The following is a 12,898-nucleotide window of genomic DNA, read 5'->3' as shown; positions in this document are numbered from 1 at the left end:
AGTCCCAGCTACTCGGGAGGTTGAGGCAGGAGAATGGCGTAAACCCAGGAGGCAGAGCTTGCAGTGAGCTGAGATCCGGCCACGCACTCCAGCCTGGGCGACAGAGCGAGACTCCGTCTCAAAAAAAAAAAAAAAAAAAAAAATTATTTGTGGAGACAGGGTTTCACCATGTTGTCCAAGCTGGTTTCAAACTTCTAGGCTCAAGTGATCGTCTGTCTCAGCCTCCCAAAATGCTGGGATTACAGGAGTGAGCCACTATGCCCAGCCCTCCAACTTCTTTTGAGATGTATCTGTCCCAGCCCCTCCAGTCACCTGGCTTCATGCCCCCATCTGCATGCCTGCACCTGCATGCCCAGACCTCCTATTGTCCAGGGCCCTTTCTTCTGTCTTCTTCCTGCCACACCTGCCACTCAGCAGGTGACGGGGTGTGAGGAAGGGCAGGCAGCTAGAGAAACAGGCTGTGGTCTGGCTCTACAAGCCTTCTCCTCCCTTCCCTACATGCCCATTTGGGCAATACCTGGTCCTCTTTGGAAACCCCCTTGTTGCTTAGTTTTCCTCATTTCCCCTGAGAAGCAAGGCAGAAGGCACATGTGGCATCTTGGGGTGCCAGCCCCAGTCATGTCCGGTCTGGATTCCACAGTCGCTGCAGGCCGGGCTGTGTTGCTACCTTGCCTGGGTTAGATTAAGACTATCCTGAAGTCTTTTAGGTCCTGGGTTACTCTTGTCCCCAATTTTTCCCTTCTAGTTTGAATCCAAAATAAACAGCACTTCCATTTAGTCTTGTAACTTGTGCCTGAGTCTCCTAAAATTTCAAAGAGGCCGAATGGCAGTGAATACTCAGATTCAGGGCTGACTCCTTCTCGATAACTGAAAGAGCCCTGGGCCGGGACTGAGGGACAATCAGGCCTGGAAACCTCCCACTGGTCAGGAGTTTTTGTTTCTCTTGGGAAAACAAATTAAAACCCAAACCAGCACCCCAAGGGATATCAGACAGGTATCTCCAGAGGTATTAGAGAGACAAAGTTCTGAATATCTATAGAGATGATTGAGTCATCTCTGCCACCCACATTCCAGGAAAGGAGACATGTCATTCAGATGACCAAGCCCTCTGTCACTCCACCAGGAACAAGGATTAGAACCTATCTGTGCCTAGGAAATCCCCATAGTCCATGAAATTCTCAGAGCCAGGTCACAGTTGCCTAACCATTCATTGCTGGGGATGGGCAGGGGAAGCCACTCTCTGCAAAAGAACTGAAAAAGTAGTGCTTGGAATGTGGGTGTCTGATCAATCTTGTCTCTGCCAGGAATATTTCTTTATCTTAACTAGACATTTAAGCCTTAGGCCAAAAATACTGAGTTTTTATTTAATGGGCTTAATGGGAGAATTTTAGGCATGGACTAATGACAGGAAAACAATTTTAGAGGGAAGGGACTCTTACAGGGTCCCTTAAATCATGCGTGCGAAGCGTGTTACAGAGCCAGTAGGTGTAGAGCTGGCCGGTCGCTGCCTGCAGGCTCCCAGCATACAGGAGACAGACCTGAGGGGTGTGGTCCAGGCCTGGGAAGGAGGAGCCAGTGTTCTGGAAAAGCTAAGGGAGGGGTTTAAGAGGGCTGAGCAGGTCCCCGGTGAGTCTCCCTATCAGCAGAGCAATGAGACACGCTGACCTCTTACCTGTATCTGCTGTGACGTATCTGTACCTGTATCCTGTGGCCACAGTGTATGGAGACAGATGAGTCTACCTGTTGTTGCAGTGCAGCATAGGGGTGCTCCCCAGGGGAGGAACAGAGGACCCTGGGCTCACGGGTACCTGGCCCAGACTTGGGTGCTCAGGGAAAGCTTCCAGAGGAGGTTCCTTCTGAAGCCCCAAGGGGCTAGCCAGGAGAAGGGTGGGTGAAAGTGGAAGAGTGTTCTGGGCAGAGGGAGCTACATGTGTGAAGGCACTTTTGAATACAAGTGACTGTGTTTGGCTGGAGTCTGAAGTGTGAGTGCGTGTCTGTAAGTTTGAGTGCATGCGTATGCGTGTAAATACGTGTGTGCTCACGTACACATGCTCACACACAGAGGGCAGGGGTGGGGGTATTAGGGAGGGTGGAGTGATGAGGCTGAGGTTGGGGAAGTGAGCAGCAGCAGCCACTTTGAGTGGCTGGGACTCCTTCCTGAGGGCAGAAGGGAGCCCCTGGAGGACCTTAAAGTGGGGAGTGGCACGGTCACATCTAAAAAACTCCCTGTGGCTTCTCTGTGGAGAAAATATTAGAGTAGGGCAAGACAGGAGATGGGAAGCCCATTTGGGAAGTGGCCCCAGAGATTATGGTGGTCTACACCAGGGCAGTGGCAGGACAGATGAGAAGTTGGGGGAGAGAGAGACAAAGGGTTCAATCAGCTGAATGTGAGAGTCAAGGATGACACTTGTTTCTGGCCTGGACACCTGAGTGATGGTAAGGAAGAGCAGGTAGAGCATAGAGGGGAAGAGTAGGGTGATGAGGTCATCATTTTCTTTTGATTCTGTTGGGTTTCAGTCATTCTTTTTGTCTGAATTAAGTGATTATCATGACATCTAAAGGGTAGTGTCATCTCACCTTTCTTCATAGGAGGAGGGCTGTGAATTCCAATTCACCAAATGATGAGGCCTCAAAGATCAACCAGACTTCAGGGACGAAATCAGAAGCTAGGAATGCCTGTGGTTTAGATCAGGGCTCTTGATTCTGATAAACCTTTCAGTGTGGTGACAATGTAGGGCGAAGAAAGCCCTGGCTCCACTCTCATCAGTGACTATGAATAATTAAAAACTAGTTTGAATCAGTCCTACCAGTGTAGAACTCCCATTCTCCCACCAGCTTACTGTCGAGAGGATTCTCTGACATTGGAAACTGTGTTGGCTTTCACCATTTCCTACGTATCTGGTGTGTACCCTGGGACTCACCCTCACTGACTGCCAGGAGAGTGACAAGGGCATTCATGGCCCCTCTGCCTCCCTCCTCCCAGGTAGAATAGAGCAGGGAGCCAGCCTGGACTGCTATTTTCACCCTATCCCTTCTGCTGCTCCAGGTGGAAGACTTAGGAGACCTTCTGTCATTTTGGGAGGGCTTGTTGGAGTCAAAGTCTCTGTTCCTTCTCCAGAGCATATCCAGCAACATCACCCTTGGGTTGTTCATTTAGAATGAAAAAGAAGTACGTGGCCACAGAGGGGAGGGTTTCTTGGGCCATAACCTCACGCTGTAGATCAGGGTAGGTATGAAGAGCCTGGCTGGATGCAGTGGAGGCATTAAGCCATATGGAGATGGGGTTCCTGCTCCTCGATCTTGCTGAATAGCTAGTTTCACTCAAGCCCTTGCCCACTGGGGCCCTTCTTCTTGACCGACTCACAAAAGACTGTTCCTTCTCAACCTCACTTCTCCGCAGCCCAGAGGGAGCGCTTGGCCCTACTTTGGTTTTCCTGGTCCCTGGGCTAAGACAAGAAGTAATCCAGACCCTTGGGGTCTGGTCTTCCAGATCTTACCTTGGCAGAGGGAAAACTGTGTGACCATACTTTGTCCCAAACAAGCAGGTGTTTTCTCAGAGACAAGAGTGCTTCTAATAAGAGCCGGAGGCCATCTGTGTCTATGAGAATGGCCAGTGGGACTGGGTCACTCTCTGTGAGATCCATAGCCTGCGGTCTGTGACTTCTTGAGGATCTGGATCTCTGGAAAGTTAGACCCATGAGTGAGGAGAGGAACTGGAGCTGAGATGGGGCCTGGCTCTGGAAGACGCTTGCCTGAAGCTCCCTTTTGACTCCACATGTTCTCTCTGAACCTGGATTGGTTCCATTTATCTTTCTTGGACAGTGAGCCAGACAGACTGTTTTGTGAGCCTCTGGCTGCCCACCGCCTCTCAGAAGAAGCTGAGGACAAGGACCATCTCCAACTGCCCAAACCCAGAGTGGAATGAAAGCTTCAGTTTCCAGATCCAGAGCCAAGTGAAGGTGAGACATGGAGGACTGCACCTGTCTGCCCTGTCTGCATTTCTACTCCCGTCTCGCCCACTTGTCCTTCTGTTTGCCTCTGTGTTCTTATGCCTCTTTGTTTCTCTTTCTGCCTACTTCTTGTCCTACAGACCTGTCTTCCCACTTACGTACCACTTCCTTCTGCCTGTCTCATGTTTGCCCCTCTTGAGTCTATTTATCTTTCTAGCTTTTTCTCCCGGTCTCTCTTGTCCTAATTGTTGCTGAAACTAGGTGTCTCTTAATCCAAAACATTGTGTTTCCAGAGTCTTCTCCAAGCAGGGGAATACACAGAGTGGAAGAACCATTCTATTCACTAGGTCTGAGGCCAGTCTAATTCCAGCCAGAGGGTTCTCTGTCTCTTAAATTATTTTCATATTGCTTTATTATTTCCATTTCTTTGGGTGTGTATTCTTTTATTTGTTGAGTTGTTTCATAGGATTGGTCTTCAGATACATGATGACTCTAAGTTGAGTTCACATCTCCCATGGGATAATTATCCTTTGAGCATCCTGAGTTGTGACAGCCTCAGAAGAGATCCCTTAAGACAAATTTGGCCTCATCATAGTGGCATCAGCCTCAGTCTGGAGGTGCTTGAGGCTTGACAGCTCCACGTTACTGCCTCCATGTTTTAGGGATACTTATTTATTTATTTATTTTTTTGAGGCGGAGTCTCGCTCTGTCACCTGGACTGGAGTGCAGTGGCCAGATCTCAGCTCACTGCAAGCTCCGCCTCCCGGGTTCACGCCATTCTCCTGCCTCAGCCTCCCGAGTAGCTGGGACTACAGGCGCCCGCCACCTCGCCTGGCTAGTTTTTGTATTTTTAGTAGAGACGGGGTTTCACCATGTTAGCCAGGATAATCTCGATCTCCTGACCTCGTGATCCGCCCGTCTCGGCCTCCCAAAGTGCTGGGATTACAGGCTTGAGCCACCACGCCCGGCCACTTATTTATTTTTGTTACGTGATGTATCCTTTTTGTTTTTAAGAAGGGCTTTGTACTTACTATTTTGTAAATACCTTTTCTATCATACATGTGAGTTTGGTAAGGGAGGAGGATTTGGATGTGGGTTCAGTCTGCCATCTTGAAATCAGAATTTGAGCTTCCTTTGGATTGTGGAGCTGCTGGGTTGGTTCTGGGACATACTTGGGTTTCTAGTAATTACGAGATCAACAATCACATCCAGTTGGGAACCTCCAGAACCAACTTGTGTCCACTAGATGTATTTAAGAGGCAGCCTCAACCCACCTCTCCCAGTATCCTTGGATCAAGAGGCCTCGGAGATTAGTCCATGTCACCTGAGAACATTGACCTCAGAGTTCAGCCAGACGACAGGGTAGCTGCTTTGGGACCATCCATGAGACCTTACCAGGGGCTGATGAGTCAAAGGATAGAGTTCACATACCTCACCCCAATCCCACCAATTATCAGAATCCCTACAAGCTTTGCCACATCACTCCCTGGAGTGTTAGATGTTAGCTTCCCTGATCTGGATTTTCTAGCGCCAAAGGGGCTGTCTTCAGCACCCAGGGGCCCAGTGCTGGCCACATTCTATATCTTGGCAGGGGTCTTGCTTGCTCTTTCCCATTCATCCTTCCCCTCAGGTGAAATGAAATCCTTCCATACTTCACAGGTCTCTACTAAGCTTGTAAAAGAGGCAAAATTCTCTACTAGGAGAGAGAGTAGAAGGCCAAGAAGGCTTCAGGGAGTTGAAAAGGAGGGAATAGACACTTTACTTCCTTAATTCATTTCCCTACAAATGTCTCTCACGTCTGAGCAGGGACTTCTGGGCTGTCTCCCTTCCCCCAGACCTACCTCCTTACTAGGACAGAGGTCAGGCCCCTTGTTCTGGGAAGGGGTCAATGCAACCATGGTAACCAGACTGGCATCCTTCCTTCTCCCTAGAACGTGCTAGAGTTGAGTGTCTGTGATGAAGACACAGTGACACCAGATGACCATCTCCTGACAGTTCTCTATGACCTCACCAAGCTCTGTTTCCGAAAGAAAACCCACGTGAAATTTCCACTCAACCCGCAGGTGGGTGCAGGGTCCGGGCCCTCAGACTCCGGCCTCATAAAAACCTCATAGCTGGTGCTGATTCCCACGGGTCTTCTCTGTGTACACAGTCAAGTTGAGAAAAGATGGTGCTGCTGGTTTAAATCCCAGCACTGTCACTCACTATGTGATGCCGTGAAAATAACTTCCTAAGTTTCTGTTTCCTCATCTACAAAATGGTGATCCTAATACCTACCACAGAAGGTTGTTGTGGGACTTAAATGAGAAACCATAATTCAGGCAACTAGCCGTGTTCACAGAACACAGTGCAGATGTAGTAAGCCTTGGTTCCCTTCCCTCCTTTTCTTCCCTCAGAGTCCCGTTGCTGGGATGGCCCCAGGAACAGAGGACAGATGAGGGTAAAGGCGGGAGAATCTGCAGATCAGAGACAGCTGGAGCTGGAACCCCCAGGATGCTGTCCATTCAATCATTGAACCAGCACTTGAGTGCCTGCGAGGGGCTGGCACTGTTCCAGACACTGGGTCCCCTCGGGAACTAGCATCCCTGCCCTCACCTAGCTTACATTCTGGTGGGGAAAGTAAGGCCCAGTGAGGCCCTGGCTTGCCTCCAGTTACACAGCAAAAGGTGTGAGGGACTCAGTGAAGGAAGGAATGGGCTTTCTGAAGGCGTATCTCAGCGCTCCCTTGCCACAGGCACTGAGCCCCTTGGGAAGGCAGAAAAGCAGTGGGAAGCCACGGAAGTGACAAAAAGGAGATGTTCTGGGGCAGAGGAATGCACATGCTGGGCCTGGGGGTCAACTCCATACCTCGACCTCCCCTGGGCTGTCAGTGACGCTCCTGATGTCAAAGACTTGGGGACAGAGATTGGCAGAGGAGACCACAAGCGCACTCCATGGCAGCAGGCAGCCGTGGGGGAAGGACAGAGGCAGGTCCCCAGGGGCTCTCCAGGAGGCAAAGGGTTCTGGTCAGCAGAGATGTGCAGACGCCACTCACAGTCGCCTTCTCTCCCTCCCCTACCAGGGCATGGAAGAGCTGGAGGTGGAGTTCCTGCTGGAGGAGAGGTGAGTAGGCCCGGGTCCTGGGGCCCACCAAGGTCCTGGCCATCACGTGGCTTCTGGGAACGAGCATTTCAGAGTCAGGTCAGCCTTTATGCTGCCCCACCCTCTTCCAGTCTCACTCCTGGCATTAACCCTGACTCTTCACGGTGCATCAGAATCACCTGTGAGCTTCTCCATAGTGTAGAAGCCTGGGCCCCACCACACTTACCCAGTTCTCCTGCCCTCAGCATTGCTTTAAAGATCTAGTACTCTGGCCACATAGCCTGCCAGGCCCCCTGCATTCCCAAGGGTGGCTTCTGGGAAGAGTTCCTGCCACCATGGTGATGGGGGCCTTGTTTAGGCCCAGTTGAGAAAGAGGTCAGAGCCCAGGGGTCTCCTCCTTGACCAGAACTGTTAGAACAAACACCCCAAACCCTGGCCACAAGCAGAGGCCACCCCCTCTACAGCCAACTCTGGAACCACGTCAGTGGGAGGCTCAGGCCCACCTTGCAGGGTTCTTTCCAATCTTCTTTCTTGCCTGCTTGCCTTCCTTCCTCCCTCCCTCCCTCTCTTCCTTCCTTCCTTCCTTCCTTCCTTCTTGCTTTCTTGCTTTCTTTTCACTCTGTCATCCAGGCTGGAGTACAGTGGCATGATCTCAGCTTACTGCAACCTCCACCTCCTAGATTCAAGTGATTCTCCTCCGTCAACCTCCCAAGCAGCTGTAATTACAGGCACACATCACCATGCCAGGCTAATTTTTGTATTTTTAGTAGAGATGGGGTTTCACTATGTTGGTCTTGAACTCCTGACCTCAGGTGATCCACCCGCCTCGGCCTCCCAAAGTGCTGGGATTACAGGTGTGAGCCACTGTGCCCAGCCCCAGTCATTTTCAATTAGGAAAATGACCCAGGATCCTGGAGATATGACTGTGCTGAGGACTTAGAGAGCTGGAGGTCTGGAAGGAGAGAACAAAGAGGGAAGGAAGGAAAGAAGAAAGGAAAGAAGGAAGGAAGGAAAGGAAGGAAGGAAGGGAGGGAGGGAGGGAGGGAGGGAGGAAGGAATGGAGGGAGGGAGGGAGGGAGGAAGGAAAGGAGGGAGGGAGGGAGGGAGGAAGGAAAGGAGGGAGGGAGGGAGGAAGGAAAGGAGGGAGGGAGGGAGGGAGGAAGGAAAGGAGGGAGGGAGGGAGGAAGGAAAGGAGGGAGGGAGGGAGGGATGGAGGGACAACCCCCGCCTCAGGCCGGGCAGAGTGCCCTGTAACTGGGCACTCTTCCTTCTTCTTCACCTGGCAGGGCTGGGCCCCCATCCTTGTGATGAGTCCAGGCACAGAAGGAGGATGACAGGTGGGAGATAGGACAAGAGGGTGCGTCAGCTACCACTCGGAGAATCCTCTGCCTAGGGGATCTTCAAACTATGTGAGGGAACTTACTTCCCATCAACAACTGATTGGCAAATTAAAATCAACTTTATGTATTTCACATTGAAGAAAATCGAAGCTCTCCCCTCCAATTCTTGATTTGACAGGATTTTTAGAGGGCGGAGAAAACTCCTGGGTTGAATTAGAAAGTGGCTTAGAAAATGAAACATGTCACACTTGGTAATAAGAGTTGATCTGGTGAAACCCTGTCTCTACTAAAATACAAAACATTAGCTGGACATGGCAGCACGCACCTGTAATCCCAGCTACTCAGGAGGCTAAGGCAGGAGAATTGCTTGAACCCAGGAGGTAGAGGTTGCAGTGAGCCCAGACCGCACCATCGCACTCCAGCCTGGGCAACAGAGTGAGACTCCTTCTCAATAACAACAAAAAAGTTGATCTGGAGACACAGTCACCTTGTGCTTAATTTTGACAAGGGATGCTGTGGACCCTGCCAGGCTAATTGAAATCTTGGAGGCTTATGCTCTCAACTTTATAACACAAGGGCAATTAACATTCACCCTCTCGGCTGGGTCAGACCGAGTTAATGCATAAGTTCAATAAAGCACAGAATGGGGAATGGATCATTTTTGCTACCAAAACTGTTATGTCGGCTCTAGCTGGCAGGTTGCAGCCATTTCTTGCAACCTATTTATTCTTCTAACCCCATGCATTTGCATCTGGTTGGACATAAAAAACAGTTATCCTTAAAAACAAAAATTGAACTCTCCTACTCTTCTAACCTATAAATCTACTTTTTTTTCTGGACATTCTGTTTCAAATGTATGCCAGTTTCCTCCCTGACAACCTGTAAGGCTAAGGTTTCTGAAGCTAATATTTTTTATGAGAACAAAGAAGGCTCTGGTATTTTGTTATTGACCTTCTTCATTCCCTTTGTCACCGTTAGAAGAAACCAGTCAAGAATACTAGAATTGACCAGGAGTTCTCCTTTTGTTTTTCAGTCCCTCTCCACCTGAGACCCTCGTCACCAATGGCGTGCTGGTGGTAATTGTCTTCCTGGGTTCCTGTCGCTCCAGAGGCCACAGCTGGCTGCTGCTCTCAGGGGAACAGGACTAAGGGAGAAAACACTGGGCCCAGCTTGGTCTCTGTCCTATCCTGACCTCTGCAGGAGTTAGACTCACCGAGGCCAGCCAAATGGGGCACAGGCAGCACTGGGGCATGAGCTGGGGCCTCTGTACAGAGGGAAGAGGTAGCTGGGACATCACGCTGGCCTGGCACTCCATATCCCAAAAGTGACCCTTCCCCTTAAGAACCTCCCCAATAAAAGAACCCACTAAGTGCAGCCTCCTCTCAGACTCAGTCTTGGTCCTGTACCCCACGATCCCAGTCATTCTACAAGCACAATTTACCTTTTTTTTTTGAGACAAGGTCTCACTCTGTCACCCAGGCTGAAGTACAGTGCTGCGAACTCGGATCACTGCAACCTCTGCCTCCCGGGCTCAAGCACACTGCCATGCCCAGCTATTATTTTGTATTTTGTATTCTGTAGAAACGGAGTTTCGACGTGTTGCCCGGGCTGGTTTCAAACTCCTGAGCTCAAGCGATCTGCCCACCTCAGCCTCCCAAAGTGCTGGGATTACAGGTGTGAGCCACCATGCCTGGCCTACAAGCACAATTTCTGTATTAAAAATTGTTTCATAGCCAGTCACGGTGGCTCATGCCTATAATCCCAGCACTTTGGGAGGCTGAGGTGGGGGGATCACTGGAGCCCAGGAGTTCAAAACAAGTCTGAGTAACATAGTGAGACTCCATCCCTATAAAAAAATACAAAAGTTAGCCAGGCATGGTAACATGTGTCTGTAGTCCCAGCTACTCAGGAGGCTGAGGTGGGAGGATCGCTTTAGCCCAGGAGGTCGAGGCTGCAGTGAGCTGTGATTATGCCACTGCACTCCAGCCTGGGTGACAGAGTGAGACCCTGTGTCAAAAAGAAAAATTCGTATTTTAGCTGTTGGTATAGCTATTTTAATTAAATGCATCCAGTGCCTCAGGGTTCAAGGAGACCTCTCCCTCAAAAAGAAGAGTCTTTGGGAACACGTGGCAAAGGAGTATGGTCTGCCTCGGCACCTTGACAAGGCTGTTTTGTTGGAAGCTCTCACTCTGAAAGGCCAGAGTTGAACATTCCCTCAGGTCAGATCCCCAACCTGCACCTGAGGACCTGACCCCCAGTAAACTGTGACCGTGGGTCCTAGATGTCCTAGGACAGCTTCATGGTCAAGTGTCCTACCTCTGAGTGAGATGGCATGCCTTGACTGGGTTCCGAAAACGTGGTCAACACACTCTGCATTCTCCAGCATCAGCCCAGTCAGACCAATGCTGAATTTATCCTCTGGTCTTTCCTCTCCCTTCAGCCTGGAAGAGCAAGGAGGTGGCTGGTGCTCAGACACTCAGTGACCCTCCCTTGTTTTTTGCAGTCTCGACAAGTCTCCTGCCTGGAGGTTCATGCACAATCCAGGAGGCGGAGGAAGAGGGAGAAAAGTGAGCTATTTTGCCTTTTCTGCCTACTGGGGGACAAGGGGGAGCTGCTTCCGAAGCCCATGAGCATCAGACTCCGCCTGGTCCGGGGCTTTCCTGGGCTCAGGGGGACCAAAAGGTTGGCCACAACTCCTCAGAATCATCTCACCCCCAGGAGTCACCAGCCCCTGGCCTCCCAGCCTGCTCTGTAAAGGGCATGTTCTCCCAAGCACCCACATAACCTTGGAATGTCCCGGGTCTGGGGTCCCAGTGCTGCCCCCTCTGTCCATGCTTATCTGTGCCGTGCTCTGTCAGGACCTCAGAGTGCCTGGGTCAGCGAGGTGGTCAGCACCCGATGCCCAGGGCCCGTCTAACTATGCGCCTTCCTCTAGGCAGACCACAGCTCACAAAGGGTCCTAGCACTTTAGAGCTGGCAGAGACCTAAGAGATCCATGAATACCATACCCCCACCCTACTCCCTGCCACCATGTTGCCCATGCCAGGCTACCAGACATGAGGGAAGGAGGGAGGATAGAGGAGGCATCTACCTCAAACTGACAGTGTGCCGAGGGCCTGCCTCCTCGGCAGCGGGCAGGTTACTTTGGGGCATCTTCTGGCAAAGCTGAGCCAAGGACTGGTCCTGAGGACCTTCTCAGCATCTCAAAGGGTTTTCTGGGGACTACGTTTGTCCACATCCTCATAAAGCTCATTAAAATGCAGGTTCCTGGGCCCTGCCCTACCCTATAGATCGACAGTCTCTGGGGAATTTGAACCAGTGCCCCAGGTGATTCTAAACTCTTCCTGGACACCTCCAGATAGGCTTTTTGCTGGACCAAGTTGTGGGTGGGGAGTGAGAGGCTCCTGGGGTCTCACCCTCTTGTCCTCTCTCCCAGTGAAGGACCTTCTGGTGATGGTGAGCGAGTCCTTTCAGAACACCCAGCGTGTCCGGCCTTGCTTGGAACCCTGCTGTCCAACCTCTGCCTGCTTCCACACCTCTGCCTGCTTCCACTACCCCAAGTACTTCCAGTCCCAGGTGCACGTGGAAGTGCCCAAGAGTCACTGGAGCTGTGGGGTACAAGGCGGCCGACACTGGGGAAGGTGTGGGGGACTGGGGCAAGTGGGGGGTGCCAGAGGAGCCCCCCCAGCCCCTCTCACAGAGCCCGCCCATCCCTCCAGCTTTGCTGCTGCGGCTCTCACAAGAATGGCCCCATCAGCCAGCCCCTTGACTGCCTTTCCGATGGTCAGGTGATGACCCTGCCTGTGGTGAGTGCCTGGGTCTGGGAAGGGCCCTTGAGTTACTTCCCCTGGAGCTCCTGTGGCAGGGAGATGGGGAGAGCCTGGGGAGGGCACAAGAGGGAAGGTGGCTTGTGAGGGTCTCCCTCAGGCAGGACAGAGGAGTCTTGTGAGGCAGGAGACTGATGAGCTACAGTGTGGTCCAAAGAGTGTGTGGAGGCTGAGTTGAAGATGGTGGGGAGATCGTGTCCAGAAGAGGGAAGCAGGGATGGGGTGCCTGTGTGTGCATGTGTGTGCTGAGTGGGGTCTGGGTGGACAGTGTGGATCTGGGGTCACTTGGCTCTGAATTGTCACCTCTGACAAGCTTTTCATCTTTCCCTCCCCAGGGCGAGAGTTATGAATTACACATGAAGTCTACACCTGGTACAGTACTCACTTTCTGTCCGTGCCTCTCACTCGTTCATACTAGTGTGTGTGCAGTGGTTTCTCACTGTTTTGATTTGCATCTCCCCTATGGCTGAAGATGTTGAACATCTTTCCATGGGCTGATTGGCATATCTTCTTTGGAGACATTTCTATTCAGATCTTTTGCCCACTTTTTATGTGGGTTATTTGTGTTTTTATTGTTAAGTTGTAAGGGTGTTTGACATATGCCAGATATAAATCCCTTGTCAGATATATGATTTGCAAATATTTCCTCTTGTTCTATGGCTTATCTTTTCACATTCTTAGTGGTGTCCTTTGAAGCACA

At 51.1% G+C, this 12,898-nt stretch overlaps 1 protein-coding gene across 1 annotated transcript in view; it reads left to right on the top strand.

The window, feature by feature from the left end:
- PLA2G4E (phospholipase A2 group IVE) overlaps positions 1-12,898 on the top strand; it is a 38,345-nt gene that overhangs the window by 9,556 nt on the left and 15,891 nt on the right. The window contains exons 3-10 of the mRNA XM_033190511.1: positions 3,823-3,959; positions 5,882-6,013; positions 7,012-7,052; positions 9,405-9,447; positions 10,875-10,938; positions 11,808-11,986; positions 12,091-12,177; positions 12,534-12,570. Of these exons, the coding sequence (XP_033046402.1) occupies positions 3,823-3,959; positions 5,882-6,013; positions 7,012-7,052; positions 9,405-9,447; positions 10,875-10,938; positions 11,808-11,986; positions 12,091-12,177; positions 12,534-12,570 (720 nt within the window). The remainder of the gene's footprint in view (positions 1-3,822; positions 3,960-5,881; positions 6,014-7,011; positions 7,053-9,404; positions 9,448-10,874; positions 10,939-11,807; positions 11,987-12,090; positions 12,178-12,533; positions 12,571-12,898) is intronic.

This window comes from Trachypithecus francoisi, unplaced genomic scaffold (genome assembly GCF_009764315.1).
Source record: "Trachypithecus francoisi isolate TF-2019V2 unplaced genomic scaffold, Tfra_2.0 Lachesis_group3, whole genome shotgun sequence".
Lineage (NCBI taxonomy): Eukaryota > Metazoa > Chordata > Mammalia > Primates > Cercopithecidae > Trachypithecus > Trachypithecus francoisi.
The sequence above is the reverse complement of the archived record's forward strand: the minus strand, read 5'-3'. Positions and strand labels throughout refer to the sequence as shown.